This window comes from Salmo trutta, chromosome 12 (assembly GCF_901001165.1).
Source record: "Salmo trutta chromosome 12, fSalTru1.1, whole genome shotgun sequence".
Classification (NCBI taxonomy): Eukaryota; Metazoa; Chordata; class Actinopteri; order Salmoniformes; family Salmonidae; genus Salmo; species Salmo trutta.
In genome coordinates, this window is record NC_042968.1 from 5,289,159 (window position 1) to 5,310,929 (window position 21,771).

The 21,771-nt window shown below is 43.6% G+C and overlaps 1 protein-coding gene across 1 annotated transcript in view; it reads left to right on the forward strand.

The window, feature by feature from the left end:
- LOC115204088 (protein kinase C-binding protein NELL1) overlaps positions 1-21,771 on the forward strand; it is a 448,552-nt gene that overhangs the window by 170,590 nt on the left and 256,191 nt on the right. Inside the window, exons 5-7 of the mRNA XM_029769393.1 lie at positions 5,892-5,988; positions 17,800-17,872; positions 18,590-18,672. Of these exons, the coding sequence (XP_029625253.1) occupies positions 5,892-5,988; positions 17,800-17,872; positions 18,590-18,672 (253 nt within the window). The remainder of the gene's footprint in view (positions 1-5,891; positions 5,989-17,799; positions 17,873-18,589; positions 18,673-21,771) is intronic.

Below are 21,771 nucleotides of genomic sequence, written 5' to 3' on the forward strand. Positions count from 1 at the left end.
GCATTTAGTTAATAATCTGTATGGTATTTTACATGTACTTGTTAGCATTGCCATCCTTCGGATTACAATAGCGGCCCTTGTGTTCAGTGCCAGTATTACCGAATATACCCGTATGGCACAAGGTCGGTATAAAGGTATGACAATCTGGATACCGCCCAAGCCTACTTACAGGCCCTTTTCCAACAATGAAGAGTTAAGATAAAGATAAAAACTAAAAACATTGAAATAGTGGCATGAGGAATAAATACACATTGAATAACAAATGACAATAACGAGTAAAGGTAACATGACTATATACAGGGAGTACCAGTGCCGAGTCGATGTGCAGGGGTACGTGGTAATTGAGGTAGCTAGGTACATATAGGGAGGGGTAAAGTCACTAGGCAGCAGGATAGATAATAGACAGTAACAGCAGCATATGTGGTGAGTGTGAATGTGTGTGTGAGTGTAAGTGTACGGGTGTGTGGCGTCATTATGAATGTGTGAGCATGCTATGTGTGTGTGGGTGTATGTAGTGTGTGTATGTGTGTGGGGGGATGCCACTACGGTATGTGTGTGTGTGTGCATAGAGTCAGTACAAGAGAGTTAAAGCAAAAAAAGGGTCAATGCAGGTAGTCCGGGTAGCCATTTGCTTAGCTATTTAGCAGTCTTATGGCTTGGGTGTAGAAGTTGATCAGGGTACTGTTGGTTTCAGATTTGGTGCACTGGTACTGCTTGCTATGCGGTAGCAGAGAGAACAGTATATGGCTTGGGTGGCTTAGAAACATTTTTGTGCCTTCCTCTGACACTGCCTGGTGTAGAGGTCCTGGCAGGCAGGGAGCTCGGCCCCAGTGATGTATGGTGCCGTACTCACCACCCTATGTAGAGTCTTGTGGACGGGTGCTTTGCAGTTACAGTACCAAGCGGTGATGCAACCAGTCAAGATGCTCTCAGGGGTGCAGCTGTAGAACTTTTTGAGGATCTGAGGCCACATACCAAAATAATGTCAGCCTCCTGAGAGGGAAGAGATGCTGACGTGCCCCTTTCACAACTGTGTGTGTGGACCATATTAACTCCTTAGTGATGTGGACACAGAAGAACTTGAAGATCTCGACCCATTCCACTACAGCCCCATCGATGTGGATGGGTGCGTCCTTGGCCCTCCGTTTCCTGTAATCCACAATCAGTTTATATGTCTTGCTGATGTTGAGGGAGAGGTTGTTCACCTGGCACCACACTGCCAGATCTCTGACCTCCTCCCTATAGGCTGCCTCATCGTCGTGTCGTCTGCAAACTTAATGACGGTGCTGGAGTTGTGCATGGATGGATTTTAAAGAACTGATTGGGTCTCTGCTTGTCACCACCAAACGCTCCATAATATATGGCCCTGGGCGATCCCTACATTTAATTTTTAGCCTTCCATAACTGAAAACGAGACTATTGCAGCTCTGTTGGTGAAATATTTATTGACAATTTTGATACCTTCTGGAAACAAAGCTTGTTTTATAATTTGGGTTGCTGGATCATTTCACAGCATTATAAGGCTGCGTTGAAACAATCAATGACTTATCAGTGACCCAAGCCCAGCTCAGTTAATCCCTACCATTATGTCGCTGAGTCGTCATAATGCTTGAGTAAATGTACATTATCCCAGGAGTGTTGAAGACACAATGTAAGTAACCTAATTTATGTCCCTCAAACTGCCCTGAATGCCTCTGCTGATCCTACAGCTATTGTGTGCAGTAATCATGTGACTATAAACCAAAGTTATACTGTTAGCACTGAGGCGGTGTGCCTTAGTAGGAAAGTCCACTGTGTGCAGCTGACCCTGCACTAACATTAATAACACAAGCATGTCTACTTCTGCTAAGCTTCCCAGTAAAGCAATGAAAACAATCAAGCATCCCGGAAAGTGCTAAAAATAGCCCACTTTAACATATGTAGCTTAAGAAACAAGGTTCATCAAAGTAACAGATAACATTCTTATTCTGAAACTCACTTAGATAATACCTTTGATAATACAGTGGTAGCAATACATGGTTATAACATTGCTGTTTATATATAGAAGCACATTCCTGTAAAGCTTAGAGAGGATCTCGTTAAATACTGCTAAATACTGTTGTAGTGATATGTGACCGCCCGCCTTGATTCAGTCTTATGTAGCAAAATTTGAAGGTGTTGCTGTTTATATTAAGAACCACATTCTTGTAAATATTAGAGAGGATCTCATGTCAAATACTGTTGAAGTAATATGGCTACAGGTTCATTTCCCTCACCTAAAGCCCATTCTTGTGGGAAGCTCCCTTTTGTGGTTCAAATAGCTGAGTAATCAGCCCGTTACCAACCCTCAGTAAACATTTGGAAAAAAATGTGTTTGACCAGATACAATGCTATTTTACAGTAAACAAACTGACAACAGACTTTCAGCACGCTTATAGGGAAGGATATTCAACAAGCGCCATGCTCACACAAATGACTGATGTTTGGCTTAGAGAAATTGATGATAAAACAATTGTGCTAGCTGTTTTGTTAGACTTTGGTGGGGCTTATGACATTATTGATCATAGTCTGCTGATGGAAACGTTATGTTATGTCTTTACTCCCCCTGCTATAATGTGGCTACAGAGTTGCCTGTCTAACAGAACACAGAGGGTGTTTTTTAATGGAAGCCTCTCTTTGTGCGTCGCGCCAACAGGAATAAACATCTCTCCGGGAAGAAGAAGGGGTATGTTTCATAAGTAACGACTCAAGGTGTAATTGTAGCATACAGGAACTCAAGTCCTTTGGTTCACCTGACCTAGAATTCCTCACAATCAAATGTTGACCGTATTATCTCCCAAGGGAATTCTCCTCGGTTATTGTCACAGCCATTTATATACACCCTCAAGCCGATACCATGACGGTCCTCAAGGAACATCACTGGACTTTCTGCAAACTGGAAAACATATATCCTGAGGCTGCACTTACTGTAGCTGGGGATTTTAACAAAGCAAATTTGAGACCAAGGCTTCCTAAATTCTATCAGCGTATTGACTGTAGCACTCGTGCTGGAAAAAACTGGATCACTGCTACTCTAACTTCCACGATGCATACAAGGCCCTCCCCTGCCCTCCTTTCGGCAAATCTGACCGCGACGCCATTTTGCTCCTCCATTCCTATAGGCAGAAACTCAAACAGGATGTACCCGTGCTAAGGACTATTCGATGCTGGTCTGACCAATCGGAATCAATGCTTCAAGATTGTTTTGATCACGCGGACTGGGACAGAGAATAATATCGACAAAAACGCTAATTCAGTGAGTGAGTTTATAAGGAAGTGTATTGGAGACATTGTACCTACTGTGACTATTAAAACCTACCCTAACCAGAAACTGTGGATAGATAGCAGCATTTACGCAAAACTGAAAGCGCAAACCACCGCATTTAACCATGGAAAGGTGACTGGGAATATGGCCAAATACAAACTGTGTAGTTATTCCCTCCGTAAGGCAATAAAACAATCTAAACATCCGTATAGAGACAAAGTGGAGTCACAATTCAACAGACACAAGACGTATGTGGTAGGGTCTAAGAGACAATCACAGACTACAACAGGAAAACCAGCCACGTCACGGACACCGACGTCTTGCTTCCAGACAAACTGAACATCTTCTTTGCCCGCTTTGAGGATAATACAGTGCCACCGAAGCGGCCCGCTACCAAGGACTGTGAGCTCTCCTTCTCCTTGGCCGAAATGAGTAAGACATTTAAACGTGTTAACCCTCGCAAGGCTGCTGGCCCAGACGGCATCCCTAGCTGCGTCCTCAGAGCATGAGCAGACCAGCTGGCTGGTGTGTTGACGGACATATTCAATCTCTCCCTATTGCTGTCCCCACATGCTTCAAGATGGCCACCATTGTTCAGGTATCCAAGAAGGCAAAGATAACTGAACTAAATTACTATCACCCCGTAGCACTCACTTCTGTCATCATGAAGTGCTTTGAGAGACTAATCAAGGATCATATCACCTTCACCTTACCTGTCACCCTAGACCCACTTCACTTGGCCATCACACTGCACACTGCCCTATCCCATCTGGACAAGAGGAATACCTGTGTACGAATGCTGTTCATTGACTATAGCTCAGCAATCAACACAATAGTACCCTCCAAGCTCATCATAAGCTTGAGGTCCTGAGTCTCAAACGCGCCCTGTGCAATTGGGTCCTGGACTACCTGACGGTCCCCCAGGTGGTGAGGGTAGGAAACAACAACTCCACTTCGCTGATCCTCAACACTGGGGCCCCACAAGGGAGCGTGCTCAGCTCCCTCCTGTACTCCCTGTTCACCCATGACTGCATGGCCATGAACGCCTCCAACTCAATCATCAAGTTTGCAGACGACACAACAGTAGTAGACTTGATTACCAACAACAACGAGACAGCTTACAGGGAAGATGTGAGGGCACTCGGAGTGTGGTGTCGGGTAAACACTCAACATCAATAAAACAAAGGAGATGATTGTGGACTTCAAGAAACAGTACAGGGAGCACCCCCCTATCCAGATCGACGGGACAGCAGTGGGGAAGGTGGAAAGTTCTTTGGCGTACAAATCATGGACAAACTGAAATGGTCCACCCTCAGGAGGCTGAAGAAACGTGGCTTGTCACCTAAACCCATCACAAACTTTTACAGATGCACAATTGAGAGCATCCTGTCGGGCTGTGTCCCCGCCTGGTACGGCAACTGCACAGCCCACAACTGCAAGGCTCTCCAGAGGGTGGTGCGGTCTGCACGATGCATCACCGGGGGCAAACTACCTGCCCTCCATGACACCTACAGCACCCAATGTCACAGGAAGGCCAAAAAAATCATCAAGGACAACCACCACCGGAGCTACTGCCTGTTCACCCCGCTACCATCCAGAAGGCGAGGTCGGTACAGGTGCATCAAAGCTGGGACAGAGAGATTGAAAAACAGCTTCTATCTGAAGGCCATCAGACTGCTACCTGCCCTCCTGAACGCATCTACGTCCCCAAGGGGGTAAGAGATTGGCTGTTGACCTGGGCACACACATCCCTCACCGCTGGACACCCAGGTATCACCCGCACAATTCAATCAATCTCCGATAAGTAATAGGGTCCCACCTTGGCGCAGGATGTCACCCGCTATGCCAACTCCTGTTCAATATGTGCCCAAACCAAATCTCCCCGACATGCTCCAGCAGGGAAGCGTCACTGATCTCCCTCCATTTGATGGTGTCACCACTATTATGGTTGTTGTGGACAGATTCTCTAAATCTTGTCGTTTTATCCCCCTCTCTGGTCTTCCCACCGCTCTCCAGGTTGCTGAGGCACTGTTGCGTACAGGTCGGATGAACAGGAGCTCGAGATGTTTTCAACTACGATACACCAGGATTTGTTGATGAGGAAACATACCCCTCCCCCCTATTCTGACCAGAAACCACCTTTCTTCCATACAGAAAATGTAAAAGCTGTCTGGTTGAATAGCAGAGTTGAGTGTTTAGTCCGTAAGCCATGTCTCTGTATGAAAAACACACAGTAAAATACACTTTGTGATCTCAGAGCAAGGCTTCAATCACCTTGATAGACCTCTGCGATTGAAGCCTTGTTCTCAGTTCAAAGTTTATTTTCCAGTGATTGGACATTAGCCATCAGGACACAAGGAAGAGAAGGCCGTGTAGCCCGTCTTTTCAGCCTAGCTTAAAGTCCCCCTTTCATTCCTCTTCTTCATCGTTGGCGTAATTATTGCACAAACATTCTGAGCAAACAAAGTCATTATTAACACAAAAATATCCATAAAAAAGCAGTCGAGCAGGAACCTGCAAGACACATTCACTCATCAGCGTTGAAGTCTGTGTGTGTGTGAGATTTCAGAATCTGACAGTCTCTCTGTTGATTGTTTGTTGCTGGCAGGATTTACGAGCGAGTGATAGATCCACCCCAGATGGATCTGACCCTGGGCAGTGGAGTGTGGCTGGGTCAGCATAGCCACAAGCACGGCTTCTTCAAGGTAAAAAAAACCTTTCATCACCATATTCACGATCACTGTAACCATATAACCATATAATAAGCATGCATGGCTTCTTCAAGGTAAAACAGTCTTCACTATCTTGTCATTCTATAGATGGCAGTACCATGCTTTCTCTCCGAAAATATGATTTTACTAGACTTACCCTGAATTAAGAACAAATAGTACTTGCTCACTAGCCAAATGTGTCCTTTGTAGCATGGTCATCTAGTGATTATCAGGTTAAACTGCCCTACCGTTACTACACATCTATACTCGTAAAACATCTCTGTCAAGGTCAAAGTGTTTGTACACTATAGAGTACCACAGTATGAGTCATAATACCCATAAAACCTAGAGGTCAAACAGGGAAATTGTTCCAATTCATTTATCTCATAAGGGATTTTAGAAACAATGATTTTGGGGCTGTGTTGCGTGTAGGCTTACCCTGGCATGACACTTTGATAACTGTTTAAGTCTCTCTAGCACAAAGTACACTTTTATCAATATATTCACATGTTTGTACCCCCCCAAATGAACTGCTAATTAGCTTATAATGTGGCTACCATTAAAAAACTACAAATGCCATGCTGATCTGGACGAGACTGCCAAATCGAGGCAAAGGTAAGAATCTCTGGATGGACTATCTAATGTTAACTAAATGTAGTAATGAATAAAAAGGCTATATTTATTTAAATGGACCATTATGTGAACTGTCTTGTGCAGATTTTTAATTGACACAATAACTGTTAGCAAAGGTATCAGCTAGTGATGACATGCAGGAGCTTGCGAGGATTTGTAGTTTTGCATGATGTCTACTTTGATGCTAATTAGCATTTTCGAATTTGAGAGTAAAAATAGCCGAATATATTGATAAAAATCACTTTGACCAAGAGAGATGGTTATCAAAACGTCACGCCAGGGTAGGTTTACACGAAACACAAAGCATCAATAACTCCTCTTCTCTTTCTCCAAGGAAGAACAAATCAGTGTTTAAAGACTGCTCTATATAATCTTGGTTTCAGGCAGTCTGCCTTAAAATATATTCAGGCAGTTGAAGCGGTAGCTGTCTAGCTCCAGTCTAAGGTGCAGCAGCGTTTAAGTTAGAGTTGATGGGAAGAAAGAGCAGAGACAGATGGCCTAGAAAACTAGAAGCATTCAAGGTGTGACTGTGGATGAGGGAGGAGGGGATTTGTTTTGCTGTGTTCAGAGATTGATTTGGTTCAGGAAATGTGCTGGAAATTCAATCACACCTACTGTATCAGTCAAAAGTTTGGACACACCTACTCATTATAGTGGTTTTTCTTTATTTTTACTATTTTCTACATTGTAGATTAATAGTGAAGATATCAAAACGATGAAAAAACACATATGGAATCATGTAGTAACCAAAAAAGTGTTAAACAAATTATTTTATATTTGAGATTCTTCAAAGTAGTCACCCTTTGCCTTGATGACAGCTTTGCACACTCTTGGCTTTCTCTCAACCAGCTTCCTGAGGTTGTCACCTGGAATGTATTTCAATTAACAAGTGTGCCTTGTTAATTTGTGGAATTGCTTTCCTTTTTAATGCATTTGAGCCAGTTGTGTTGTGTTATGACATGGTAGGGGGGTATACAGAAGAAAAGCTCTATTTCTTAAGGGTGTTGTGCGCACCCTGTGCCTTTTTGACCACCGATTGTTTCGATGTGAATAAAACTTCGGCATTACTGGACCTCAGTCTCCTGCTCTTGACTCTGCCCCTTCCTCCTGCCCTTAAGGAAACGTGACAACTCAAAGTCATCAAAATACAAGAGAATTACCAAGCCCACAATACGGACCACAATACAACAAACAATCACTCACAAACAAACATGGGGAACAGAGGGTTAAATAATAAACAGGTAATTGGGTGAGTGAAACCAGGTGTGTAAGACTAAGACAAAACAAATGGAAAACGAAAAGTGGATCGGCGTCACCGGCCTTCTAGCCACCGCCGAACACCGCCCGAACAAGGAGAGGGACCGACTTCGGCGGAAGTTGTGACATCAATAGAGATACCAGCCTCAGAAATTGCAGCCCAAATAAATGCTTCAGTGTTCAAGTGACAGACACATCTCAACATCAACTGTTTAGAGGCCTTCATAGTCGAATTGCTGCAAAGAAACCACTACTAAAGGACACATATAAGAAGAAAAGACTTGCTTGGGACAAGAAACAAGAGCAATGGACATTAGACCCGTGGAATTCTATCCTTTGGTCTGATGATTACACATTTGAAATGTTTGGTTCCAACCGCTTTGTGAGATGCAGAGTAGGTGAACGGATGATCTCTGTGTGATTCCCACCGTGAAGCATGGAGTAGGAGGTGTGATGTTGTGGGAGTGCTTTGCTGGTGACACTTCAGTGATTTATTTAGAATTCAAGGCAAACTTAAACAGCATGGTTACCACAGCATTCTGCAACGATATGCCATCCCATCTCGTTTGCGCTTAATGGGACTATAATTTGTTTTTCAATAGGACCCAACACACCTCCAGGCTGTGTAAGGGCTATTTGACCAAGAAGGAGAGTGATGGATTGCTGCATCAGATGACCTGGCCTCCACAATCACCCAACCTCAACCTAATTGAGATGGTTTGGGATTTGGACCGCAGAGTGAAGGAAAAGCAGCCAACAAGTGCTCAGCATATGTGCGGACTCCTTCAAGACTGTTGGAAAAGCATTCCTCATGAAGCTGGTTGAGAGAATGCCAAGAGTGTGCAAAGCTGTCATCAAGGCAAAGGGTGGCTACTTTGAAGAATCAAATTCTAAAATATATTTGTATTTTTTTAACACTTTTTTGGTCACTACATGATTCCATATGTGTTATTTCATCGTTTTGATGTCTTCACTATTATTATACAATGTAGAAAATATTTAAACATAAAGAAAAACCCTTGAATGAGTAGGTGTGTCCAATCTTTTGATTGGTACTGTATATATTTATTACAACCACTTATTCACAGCTTATGCTATAGCTTTTTTTAAAGCATAAAGGCCAAATCTCTATAATCAAATAAGTTGGCTTTACTTTAAAAAAGTAAGAACGATTTCTACAATGTCTACATTTTGCACAGTGTACAAAATATATTTAGGTTAGAACACTTGTCAGCATTTGCAGTGTAGAGAGGGTTACAATAAGGTTCTCTTGGAGTAGCGTACAGTAGTTCTCTATATGATCAGATACTGTATCTAAACCATAGCCATAAGGCAGTTCCGGCAAATGCCAGGTTGGCTGATTTTTAGCCCATTGGGACTGTCTAAATTGTGGTTTGACCACAGAATTATCATTATTTGACTAATAATGGGGGCCTGCCTCAAGAAATAGAACATTTGCCGTTGTGTTAATTAGTGCCCAGAACGATGTCTAGTCCCCGTCCGTCCCTGCATTAAGTGTTTATTAGAACATTCCAAATGTTTATCTGGGAGATGAAACGAGGCTGTTATTGTTGTAGTTGTTAAGGTTGGCTGAATCCTCAGGTAGCCTGGGGAGCTGTGACACTTCTCCAGTTGTTCCCCTGCCATTCTCTCCATTCTCTCCTCTCCTGTGCTGCCATTCTCTCCTCTGCTTCCTCAGATAGAAAATGGGAAAAATAGACCCTATAGTCTCCTCCAGCAGGAGAGATGGTAAGAAATGTAGAGAGAGCAAGATACAAATTGAGAGAGGGAGAAAGATTTACAAAGTGAGAGAATATTTTAGAGAGCGCTAGAGGATGAGAGAGACAGATAAAAATTGGGAGAGCAAGAGAAATTGAGAGAGATCAAGGTGAATAAATACAGAACGGGTGTGACAGAGAAAGAAGATAGCAGGTGAATATGGTATTAGTATAATAATATAATAATAGTGGTAGTTTCTTCCATCAAGTGGAGTAGAGTGGCTCGGTGAGGGTGAGATAATGACTAAATAAAACATGTTGAGCCCTCTCAGAGGTTGCATCCCAAATGGCATCCTATTCCCTGCATAGTGCACTATGTAGGAAATAGGATTCCATTAGGCATATGCATCCAGAGGCTGTGCTTTTCCACGTCATTCTCACTAGCTGAGAGAGATAGAGAGATTCAGATTTAGATGTAATATTTAGTGTTTAGTGTTTAATATTCACGTAAAAAAAGTGAAACTCTTATGCTTCAAGCTCCAACATACTGGACTAAGTGAAATAATATAATGAAAATGGTAACAAAAAACAACAGAAATAAACTCAGCAAAAAAAGAAATGTCCTCTCACTGTCAACTATGTTTATTTTCAGCAAACTTAACATGTAAATATTTGTATTAACATAACAAGATTCAACTACTGAGACATAAACTGAACAAGTTCCACAGACATGTGACTAACAGAAATTGAATAATGTGTCCCTGAACAAAGGGGGGGGTCAAAATCAAAAGTAACAGTCAGTATCTGGTGTGGCCACCAGCTGCATTAAGTACTGCAGTGCATCTCCTCCTCATGGACTGCACCAGATTTGCCAGTTATTGCTGTGAGATGTTACCCCACTCTTCCACCAAGGCACCTGCAAGTTCCCGGACATTTCTGGGAGGGAATGGCCCTAGCCCTCACCCTCCCATCCAACAGGTCCCAGATGTGCTCAATGGGATTGAGATCCGGGCTCTTCGCTGGCCATGGCAGAACACTGACATTCCTGTCTTGCAGGAAATCACTCACAGAACGAGCAGTATGGCTGGTGGCATTGTCATGCTGGAGGGTTATGTCAGGATGAGCCTGCAGGAAGGGTACCACATGAGGGAGAAGGATGTCTTCCCTGTAACGCATAGCGTTGAGATTGCCTGCAATGACAACAAGCTCAGTCTGATGATGCTGTGACACACCGCCCCAGACCATGACGGACCCTCCACCTTCAAATCGATCCTGCTCCAGAGTACAGGCCTCGGTGTAATGCTCATTCCACCGGCGATAAACGTGAATCCGACCATCACCCCTGGTGAGACAAATCCGCAACTAGTCAGTGAAGAGCACTTTTTGCCAGTCCCGTCTGGTCCAGCGACGGTGGGTTTGTGCCCATAGGTGACGTTGTTGCCGGTGATGTCTGGTGAGGACCTGCCTTACGTCAGGCCTACAAGCCCTCAGTCCAGCCTCTCTCAGCCTATTGCGGACAGTCAGCACTGATGGAGGGATTGTGCGTTCCTGGCGTAACTCGGGCAGTTGTTGTTGCCATCCTGTACCTGTCCCGCAGGTGTGGTGTTCGGATGTACCGATCCTGTGCAGGTGTTGTTACACGTGGTCTGCCACTGCGAGGACGATCAGTTGTCCACCCTGTCACGCTGTCTTAGGCGTCTCACAATACGGACATTGCAATTTTTTGTCCTGGCCACATTTGCAGTTCTCATGCCTCCTCGCAGCATGCCTAAGGCACGTTCACACTGATGAGCAGGGACCCTGGGCATCTTTCTTTTGGTGTTTTCAGCGTCAGTAGATAGGCCTCTTTAGTGTCCTAAGTTTTCATAACTGTGACCTTAATTGCCTACCGTCTGTACGCTGTTAGTGTCTTAACGACCATTCCACAGGTGCATGTTCATTAATTGTTTCTGATTCATTGAACAAGCATTGGAAACAGTGTTTAAACCCTTTACAATGAAGATATGTGAAGTTATTTGGATTTTTACGAATTATCTTTGAAAGACAGGGTCCTGAAAAAGGGATATTTCTTTTTTTTGCTGAGTTTACCACTATATATTGTGGCAGACCAGGGGATTGGGTCAAAACGCTTACACAGATCAGACACGGACAGAGTAGGATTAGCTCAGTTTCAACGGTGTTTATTAAAATAATAGTTCAAAAGAAAAGAGTAGATCTCCCCCATGAGACCCTATCTGGGATATCGTCTTCTTGGCTCCGGGTCTTGCTGTATCCTGTGGGGATCAAAAACTGAACTCACTCCTGTTACCTCAGCAACCGTCCCCAACTATACAGGAGTCCTTTCTTCCCCCACTCTCTCCCCTTGATTACTCACCAACTCACAATCAGCCCCAATTAGTCCTGGCCGGAGAGCCCATCGAGACCTGGCACGTCCAACAGATGGAGCCATCGCCTCGTGATGTATACTCCGTCTGTCACCAGGCCTCGATGAGTCTCCCCCTGGTGGCTGACCTGCTGTATGCCACAATATGTACATAACAACTGTGGCAGTGATGAATAAATAAATGTCCATTGGGGTGGAGGCAAAGGAAAGACTGTTGAGGAGAGAGAGATTAGATTAGATGAGTTTATTAGTCTCATGCACAGGGTCACAGATTTAATTGCAGGGTAATTAAGCTCCAACAATGCAGGTCAATAAGAGAACTGAATGAAACAATAATATATACATATTTACAACTGTGACAATGATACATGTCCATTGTGGGGTGGGGGCAGGGTAAATGTGCATGGGGGTGGAGTAGTGTGTCCCAGAGGGAATGTCATTAGGAGGGCAACAGGCGGGTTGGGAGTCCTGGGGCAGGAGGGGGACGGGGGGAGCAGGTGTGTAGTGTTGGCTATTCAGCAACCTGATGGTATGGGGGTAGAAGTTATTGGCCAGTCTGACAGTTTTTGCCATGATGCTCCTATACTGCCTGTGTCTGAGTGATGGAAGCGGGGAGAACAGGCCATGGCTCAGGAGGCTTGGGAGGCCTTGATGATGTTGTTGGCCTTCCTGCAGCACCTGGTGTTGTAGGTGTCCTGGACAGCAGGCAGTGTGCACCCAATGGTGCATTCGGCTGAGCGTACCACCCTCTGTAGAGCCTTGCAATCAGCGGTGGTGGAGTTCCCGTACCAGGCTGTGATGCTGCCCAACAGTATGCTCTCAATGGTGCTTGTGTAGAACACTGTGAGGGCCCCCGGGGACAGGCTAAATTTCTTCAGTCTCCTGAGGTTCAAGAGTCAATATCGTGCCTTCTTTACCACATAGACCGTGGTTTGACCATTTTGGCTTCTCAGCAATGTGTACGCCGATGAACATTAAGTTCATCAACGGTGGCCCCGTTAATGAGGATAGGGGAGTGCCCAGCCTAGTTCTTCCTGAAGTCCACAGTTAGCTCCTTTGTTTTGCTGATGTTGAGGAAGAGGTTGTTTACCTGGCACCACACCGTCAGAGTGCCTACCTTTCTATAGGCAACTAGGCCTACTACCTTCATGTTGTCAGCAAACTTGATGATGGAGTTGGAACTGTGTGAGGCCACGCAGTCGTGGGTATACAGGGAGTGCAGGAGGGGACTGAGGACGCATCCTTGTCAGGCCCTCTTGTTGAGGATCAGTGTGGAGGAGGTAATGTTTCCTACCTTCACCACCTGGAGATGGCCCGTCAGCAAGTCAAGGACCCAGTTGCATAGGGAGGAGTTGAGTCTCACGGCCATGAGCTTTGTGTTGAGCTTTGAGGACACTATGTTATTGAAGACCGAACCATAGTCAATGAACAGCATCCACACGTATACTTTCCTTTTGTCCAGGTGGGTGAGGGCAGTGTGCAGTACAACAGCTAGCTGGTCAGCACATGCTCTGAGGGTGCGGCAAGGGATGACGTCTGGGCCGGCAGCCTTGTAAGGGTTAACCTCTTACATCTAGACGTTCCGCTAGCGGAACACCTGCTCCAATAGCCAATGATGGGTGTGGCGCGAATTAAAAATTCCTCAAAAATACAAAAACTTCCATTTTTCAAACATATGACTATTTTACACCATTTTAACCTCTACGGGCTAGGGGGCAGCATTGAGAATTTTGGAAAAAATATGTGCCCATTTTTAACTGCCTCCTACACCAACTCAGAAGCTAGGATCTGCATATTATTAACACATTCGGATAGAAAACACTCTGAATTTTCTAAAACAGTTTGAATGGTGTCTGTAAGTATAACAAAACTCATATTGCAGGCAAAAACCTGTGAAAAATAGATCAAAAAAAATGTGAATTTTGTGACTGTACTATTTAGTGTCATTGTTTTATAGATACCACAGTGAGAAAGGATTCATTTCGCAACTCCTACGGCTTCCACTAGATGTCAACGATCTTTATAAAGTTGTTTGAAGCGTCTATGATTAACAGGGAGCAAATTAGAATGCAGGGAAGTTCACATGTCGTCACTTCATTTTTTTGCGCCTGCGCATAAATCTGAGAAGAGTGAATTTGTCATAATCGTTTTTCTAGACACAGAATAGGTCGTGTGAAAATATTACTGATGTTTACTGATGTTTCACGTTAAAAATGGACCAAAAGATTGATGCTAAACAACGTTTGACATGTTTGAACGAACGTAAATAGATTATTTACTAGGTTTTTTTAGCTTTTCGGCGTGATTTTACACCCCCACCACCACGTTTTGTGGGAGCCTACTGAACGCTAACTACATGGTGTTATTTGGACATAAATTATGAACTTTGTCAAAAGAAACCACATTTGTTCTGGACCTGGGATTCCTGGCAGTGCCTTCTGATGGAGATAATCAAAAGTAAGGGCATATTTACAATGTTATTATGATATTAGATGCTGCTAACCTGTATAGCTTAGCCTGTTGTTATTAGCATAGTACCCCGTTTATTGCAAAATGTGATTTCCCAGTAAAGTTATTTTGAGATCTGGCCATTCGGTAGCAATTACGAGATGATAATATATTATTCTTTGAATGACAATATTATAATTTACCAATGTTTTCGAATAGTAATTCCGTGATTTGTAACGCTGGATTCACTGGGAGCATTCGAGCCGAAAAAAATTCTGAATTTCACCGCGACTGTAAATGCTGTTTTTGGATATAAATATGAACTTGATGGAACTAAAAATGCATGTATTGTATAAAATAATGTCCTATGAGTGTCATCTGATGCAGATTGTCAAAGGTAAGTGCATAATTCTAGCTGGTTTTCTGTCTCTGTTGACGCCCTTCTTTGAATTGGCTAAACATTACACACAGCTATTGTCAATGTACTCTCCTAACATAACCTAACTTTATGCATTCTCCGTAAAGCCTCTTTGAAAAACGGACAACGTGGTTAGATTTAGGAGATGTGTATCTTTCAAATGGAGGAAAATAGTTGATTATTTGAGTATTTGAAATGATTAGACTCTTGCAGTTTTGAATTCCCCGCCATGGTCACATGACAATGAATCCCAATACCGGGCAGGGAACCCCAACAGGTTTTAAAGACAAGACTCTCCTTTATCTAACCACACTGTCCGATTTCAAAAAGGCTTTACAACGAAAGCAAAACATTAGATTATGTCAGCAGAGTACCCAGCCAGAAATTATCAGACACCCATTTTTCAAGCTAGCATATAATGTCACATAAATCCAAACCACAGCTAAATGCAGCACTAACCTTTGATGATCTTCATCAGATGACACCCCTAGGATATTATGTTATACAATACTTGCATGTTTTATTCAATCAAGTTCATATTTATATCAAAAACCAGCTTTTTACATTAGCATGTGACGTTCAGAACTAGCATACCCCCCGCAAACTTCCGGCGAATGTACTAACAATTTACTAAATTATTCACGATAAACGTTCACAAAAAGCATAACAATTATTTTAAGAATTATAGATACATTACTCCTCTATGCACTCTATATGTCCGATTTTAAAATAGCTTTTCGGTGAAATCACATTTTGCAATATTCTAAGTAGATAGCCCGGCATCACAGGGCTAGCTATTTAGACACCCAGCAAGTTTAGCCTTCACCAAACTCCGATTTACTATTAGAAAAGTTTGATTACCTTTCCTGTTCTTCGTCAGAATGCACTCCCAGGACTTCTACTTCAATAACAAATGTAGGTTTGGTCCAAAATAATCCATAGTTATGTTCCAACAGCGACGTTTTGTTCGTGCGTTCTAGACACTATCCCAATGGTAAATAACGGTCGTGCGCACGGCGCATTTCGTGACAAAAGATTTCTAAATATTTCATTACCGTACTTCGAAGCATGTCAACCGCTGTTTAAAATCCATTTTTATGCCATTTTTCTCGTAAAAAAGCGATACTATTCTGACCGGGAATCTGCAATTAGCTAAACAGCCGAAAGAAAATACTGCACGGGGTCGAATCAGCACGCGCCTAATTCCATTGTCCTCTGATAGACCACTTGTCAAAGGCGATTATGTGTTTCAGCCTGAGGCTGCCTCGTCATCGTTCAGGTTTTTCCCGGGCTCTGAGAGCCTATTGGAGCCGTAGGAAGTGTCACGTTACAGCTAAGATCCTGACTCTTCAATAAACAGAAGCAAGAACAACAACACCTTGTCAGACAGGCCACTTCCTGCATGCCATAGGAGTTCTGTTATACTCACAGACACCATTCAAACAGTTTTAGAAACTTTAGGGTGTTTTCTATCCAAAGCCAATAATTATATGCATATTCTAGTTACTGGGCAGGAGTAGTAACCAGATTAAATCGGGTACGTTTTTTATCCGGATGTGAAAATACTGCCCCCTAGCCCTAACAGGTTATTAAACAACTTGATCATTACAAAGGTGCACCTTGTGGACAATTAAAGGCCTCTCTAAAATTAGAAGTTTTGTCACACAACACAATGCCACAGAAGTTTTGAGGGAGCGTGCAATTGGCATGCTGACTGCAGGAGTGTCCGCCAGAGCTGTTGCCAGAGAATTGAATGTTAATTTCTCTACCATAAGCCGCCTCCAACGTTGTGTTAGAGAATTTGGCAGTACGTCCAACCAGCTTCACAACCGCAGACCACGTGTATCCACGCCAGCCCAGGACCTCCACATCTGGCTTCTTCACCTGTGGGATTGTCTGCGATAAATCACCCGGACAGGAGTATTTCTGTCTATAATAAAGCCCTTTTGTGTGGAAAAACTAATTTTGTTTGGCTGGGTCTGGCTCCCAAGTGGGTGGGCCTATGCCCTCCCAGGCCAACCCATGGCTGCACCCCTGCCCAGTCATGTGAAATCCATAGGTCAGGACCTAATGCATTTATTTAAATTGACTGATTTCCTTTTATGAACTGTAACTCAGTAAAAAAATTGAAATTGTTGCATGTTGTGTTTATATTTTTGTTTAGTATAATTGGAGGGATTTATATACAGAATAATACGAACTGCTCTGAGACCACGTTGGACCATCACAATGACTGACACACAGACGAACCGCCACCCGCCCCTGCAAACACACACAAATACATAAACTAGTGCTGAGTGATTAACCAACATTACTGCTATTTTTTGTTTTTTAAACAAATAATTGACCGAAGTTGGTTCAATTATTTGAATTTAATTTAATTATGTTTTTTTCTGTGACCTCAATGTGCAGTTTCTGTAGAGATAAATCAGATCAAGTTTGAACTGTGCCATGTAGTAGGGAGTAGTAGGACATTATTCTACATAGTTTAGTGCAGAAAATGTGGTAATTAACTACAATGACCATAATCCATTGCACAACCGCTTAAACTTGTCCGTGCTGTGCGGAGCAGACATGGAGACTGACCACCTGTGAAAACTAGGGAGCAGAGAAGAGAGAACGCGCGATCGAGAGGGATTGAAAGCAGTTGTTTCGAGAGCCTGAAAATACATGATCTAAATGATTGATAGTTGGTATTCAGCAGTCATAAAAGTATGCCTTATTTACTCAGACAGCAGCTCTTAAGAGATGAGATGATGACTTGGAATTAAATAATAAAGTGTCACCACCAGGGTCTAACTGGTGGTGACCACCACTGTCATCACCAGTTAGACCCATGCAGTTTCTTATTAGTCACTATCAGCCCTTCAATTTTTTATATTTCTCTCTCTCTCTTTCTCTCTCTGTCCCCCTCTTTCTCCCTCTTTTCTTTCTCACCTTCCCCACAGGGTACCATTCAGGATGTCAAATTAATTTTTGCTCCAAACGGCTACATCACACAATGTCCCAACCTTAATCGCAGTAAGTATAGTAACTGTTATTACCCTTAGCTCTGAGCACGTATTTATAAAAGTAAGAGTCCTACTCTAGGATCAGTTGAGCTTTTTAGATAGCAATGAATACAATTGTATGGACAGGGAAGACCTGATCGCTGTCATTTAAATTATATTTTCAAACCTCCCTCTCGCTCTCTCTTTCTCTCCCTCCCTCCTTTTTATTGTCAAACAAATGAAGATGCAGAGCTTGTGTTGTGCACTTGTGGCGATGCTACTGTCTCTGTCGCTGATCAATAAGGCAAGCAATCATAGTCTGTCACTCTGCTCATCGATACTTGTGTGAACCAGTACTCGCGCCGCACCCGAGAGGCCAATACAGCTCTATTAGATACAGGACAACAAGCTGCTTATTATTATAGAAGTCAACTTTTCTTTCTTCAAACATGCATAAAACATTGTGTAAAAGACAAAAAAAGAAAATTACCCACAATCCTCTAAAAAAAGAGCCACGTGGCAAGATAGGAAGTGCAAGGAGATGAGTTCAATCACTCAATTTTCTATAGCTTTGGTTATCGTCTTATATTTTGAGCAACAATGTTTTAGTAAAATTTGTATAAATGTACCTCTTTTCTTTTTCTCTTCTTTTGCCTCCTCTCTACCTCCTTCCTTTTCTCTTGTCCTTCACTCTTTTATCCCCTCTCCCACTCCTGTCTTTCTTTGTCCATCCTTTTCTCCTGTTGAGCCTGTCCGACATGCAGTGATTTCCTGAGCCTGGTGCAAGGCATCATGGACCTTCAGGAGTTGCTGGCCAAGATGACCTTGAAGGTGAGAGTGACCACCCATTCAAAAAAATTGCATTTTGAACTTTAACCTCAAACAAGCGACCTTATAAGTGATGTGGTGTGATGCTTTATGTCCCAAAGTTCTACATGAGAGACCTTAGTCTGGGAACATGAACACGCTCACCCATGCGCACACATGCGGAAACACACACACACACACCCACGTGCATACACACACACACACACACACACAGACACACACACACAAAGCCTTGAATCAAAGCCCTCTCTTCCTTCTCCAAAGGGCAGGTAGGTATGATCAGAGGTCATTCAACAGACACACACACACACAGAGGGTAGGTATGATCGGAGGTCACATTGGTGTCATTAAATGGCAGCCGTCTCGGCCCTGTGGGAAACTAACAGGGGCTGAACATGATGTTCCTCTCAGCACGACACTCAAGCATGTGCATGTGTATGTATGTGTGTGTGTGTATGCGTGCTCGTGTGTGTGTGTGTGTGTGTGTGTGTGTGTGTGTGTGTGTGTGTGTGTGTGTGTGTGTGTGTGTGTGTGTGTGTGTGTGAAGCAAGGACAGCCCACCAGCCAGACCTAGGCTTGGAGTCATCCCACTGTAAATAACTACCTCCTCCTTCATTATAATAGACCCGAATCTCTCACTTTGTCAATATCCCAATTGGCACCCTACCCTACCTATTTTGACTAGGGCCCATAGGGTTCTGGTCAAAAGTAGTGCACTATATAGGGAATAGGGTGGCATTTGGGGCACATCCTCTCTGACTTCCCTGCTTACACAGCAACGCAGCGTGTAGAAATGGCACTTCCCTCCCCTCGTGGCTGTGAACGAGGGAGGGTGGGATAGAGGGATGAAAGGGAAGAGGGTGATGGAGGTGGTGGATGAATAATTGCTAACCTCTCGTTGCCCGACTAGCTGTATAATATGGAGTGTCAGGGAGAGTGAGCTGAGAATAGAAGTTCCATGCATGAATTAGCAGTGGCTGTGTGTGTGTGTGTGTGTGTGTGTGTGTGTGTGTGTGTGTGTGTGTGTGTGTGTGTGTGTGTGTGTGTGTGTGTGTGTGTGTGTGTGTGTGTGTGTGTGTGTGTGAGAGAGAGAGATAGAAGGGGTTGCAAATAAGCTTAGTCAGAGCCTATATGCATGTTTTGTGCTGTTGATGACATGAAATGGATGACACACACTTTTCGACAATCTTGTAGCATGTCATATCTTGGCTTGAGTATACTGCAAGTGTAGTCTATTTTATTACGTTTTCAATATATTTTCCCTGAGTACGAAGTCATGCACGTATGCTACTCATGCATGCATGCACGCACGCACGCACGCACTTCCTGTCCCGTAAAACAGGAAGATCAGAATTTTAAAAACGTAATGTTAGATACTTCCTCACCCTGGAGTCCCCTCAGTCTATGGAGGAACTATCTAACATCAAGATGCAAAATACTGAACTTGGACTTTAAGCATCACCATATTATTTTGAAATTGTGTTTCAAATAATGTGCTTTTTGACAGCTCCTGTATCCAAAGCTCATGGCTCAAATTTGACAAAAATGACAATTAATTGTGTGATTGATGTAGGCTTACCTTGGCATGACATTATTGATAGCCATATGATTCTATCTCGAAGACGGAAGAGAGACATGGAGAGAAAGCTGGCTTAGCTAGCCTGGAGCCTCAAATGGAGGATGCTAACAAACATTTACAACACTGCAGGAGCTGTGATTATTTTGCTTTATTCCGGGACAATGTGGACTGCCCAAACTTTCAATGTAGCAACTCTTTGCTTGCAAAGGACTAGAGGGATGAATTGGCTACTCTTAGCAAACAAGTAGTGAACCTACATAAGCTACTGGGGAAACAACATCCTCCTACTTTCTCTTCTACCCCAGTAGACAGATGCCCGCTCTGGCCTGGTGGAAGTGTCACTGCCATGTCGGCTCTCCACAGCCGACTGGCCGGTACTATGCAGGGATCCCTCCTTGAAGGGGTCTCCCCCTTCCCTGGAGAATGGAGCTAGAAGGATGCTCCTGAATGACTTGGTGGATGTTCCGGTTCTCAATCCAACTAACCAGCCATGGAGATATGTAAGTCGAACAGCGTCCTCTGGCATTGGGGGCCTCCTAGACCAGACACAGACCAGAAACAGCTTCGCTTTCTTCCCTGGAGGCTTCAGATTCGAGATCGGATCCGGAGGTACCTGCGATCCTCAGAGCTCCCACCCTCATCTGACCATGAGGCTGTCTGAGGCTCCTGCCCATTCATCATCCACGATGGATACTACAAATGGCTTGGGTCCATCGGGCCCCACCGCCCTTCGGTCCTGAAGGGGTTTGTGAAAACACTCGAGGCAAAAGAATGGCCGGACCTCCTCAGCCATTGCACCAGCTGTCGTCATCGGCTGTTCTATGGTTAGAAACATCATTGTTCCCTTGGCAAAAAACATGTACTATCCTGGAGCACGAGTACAGGACATTACAAGGCTGTTTCCGACCGTTCTACAACAGATGTCGGGAACTGATGCTGTCGTCGTCCGTGTAGGGTCAAAAACATTAGGAGGGCTAGCTCGGAACTTCTAAAAATTTATTTTAAAGAACTGATTTTAGCACTGAAAGATTGCCAAAAATCTGCCAAATATTATTTAACATTGTTAGGCTGCGGGTGTGAAAGACTCAGCAGGATACTGTCATTATACACCTGGCTAAGAGATTACTGTAGCTCTGTTGGATTCACTTTTAAAGATAACTTTGACACCTTCTGGAACAGAAGATGCTCTACAAGAATGACGGAGTCCATCCAAATAATTTTGGCCCCTGGACTCTATCCACGCGTTTCAAGACTGTGTTGACACAATGACATCAATGACCAAGACCAGCTCAGTTAATCCCTACCATTGTGTCGCTTAGTTGTCATAATGCCGCAGCAAATGTACATTATCCCTGCGTTGGTTGAGCTAACTCAGGCTAATGTGATTTGCATGAGGTTGTAAGTAACAAGAACATTTCCCAGGACAAAGACATATCGGATATTGGCAGAAAGCTTAAATGCTTGTTAATCTAACTGCACTGCCCAATTTACAGTAGCTATTACAGTGAAAGAATATCATGCTA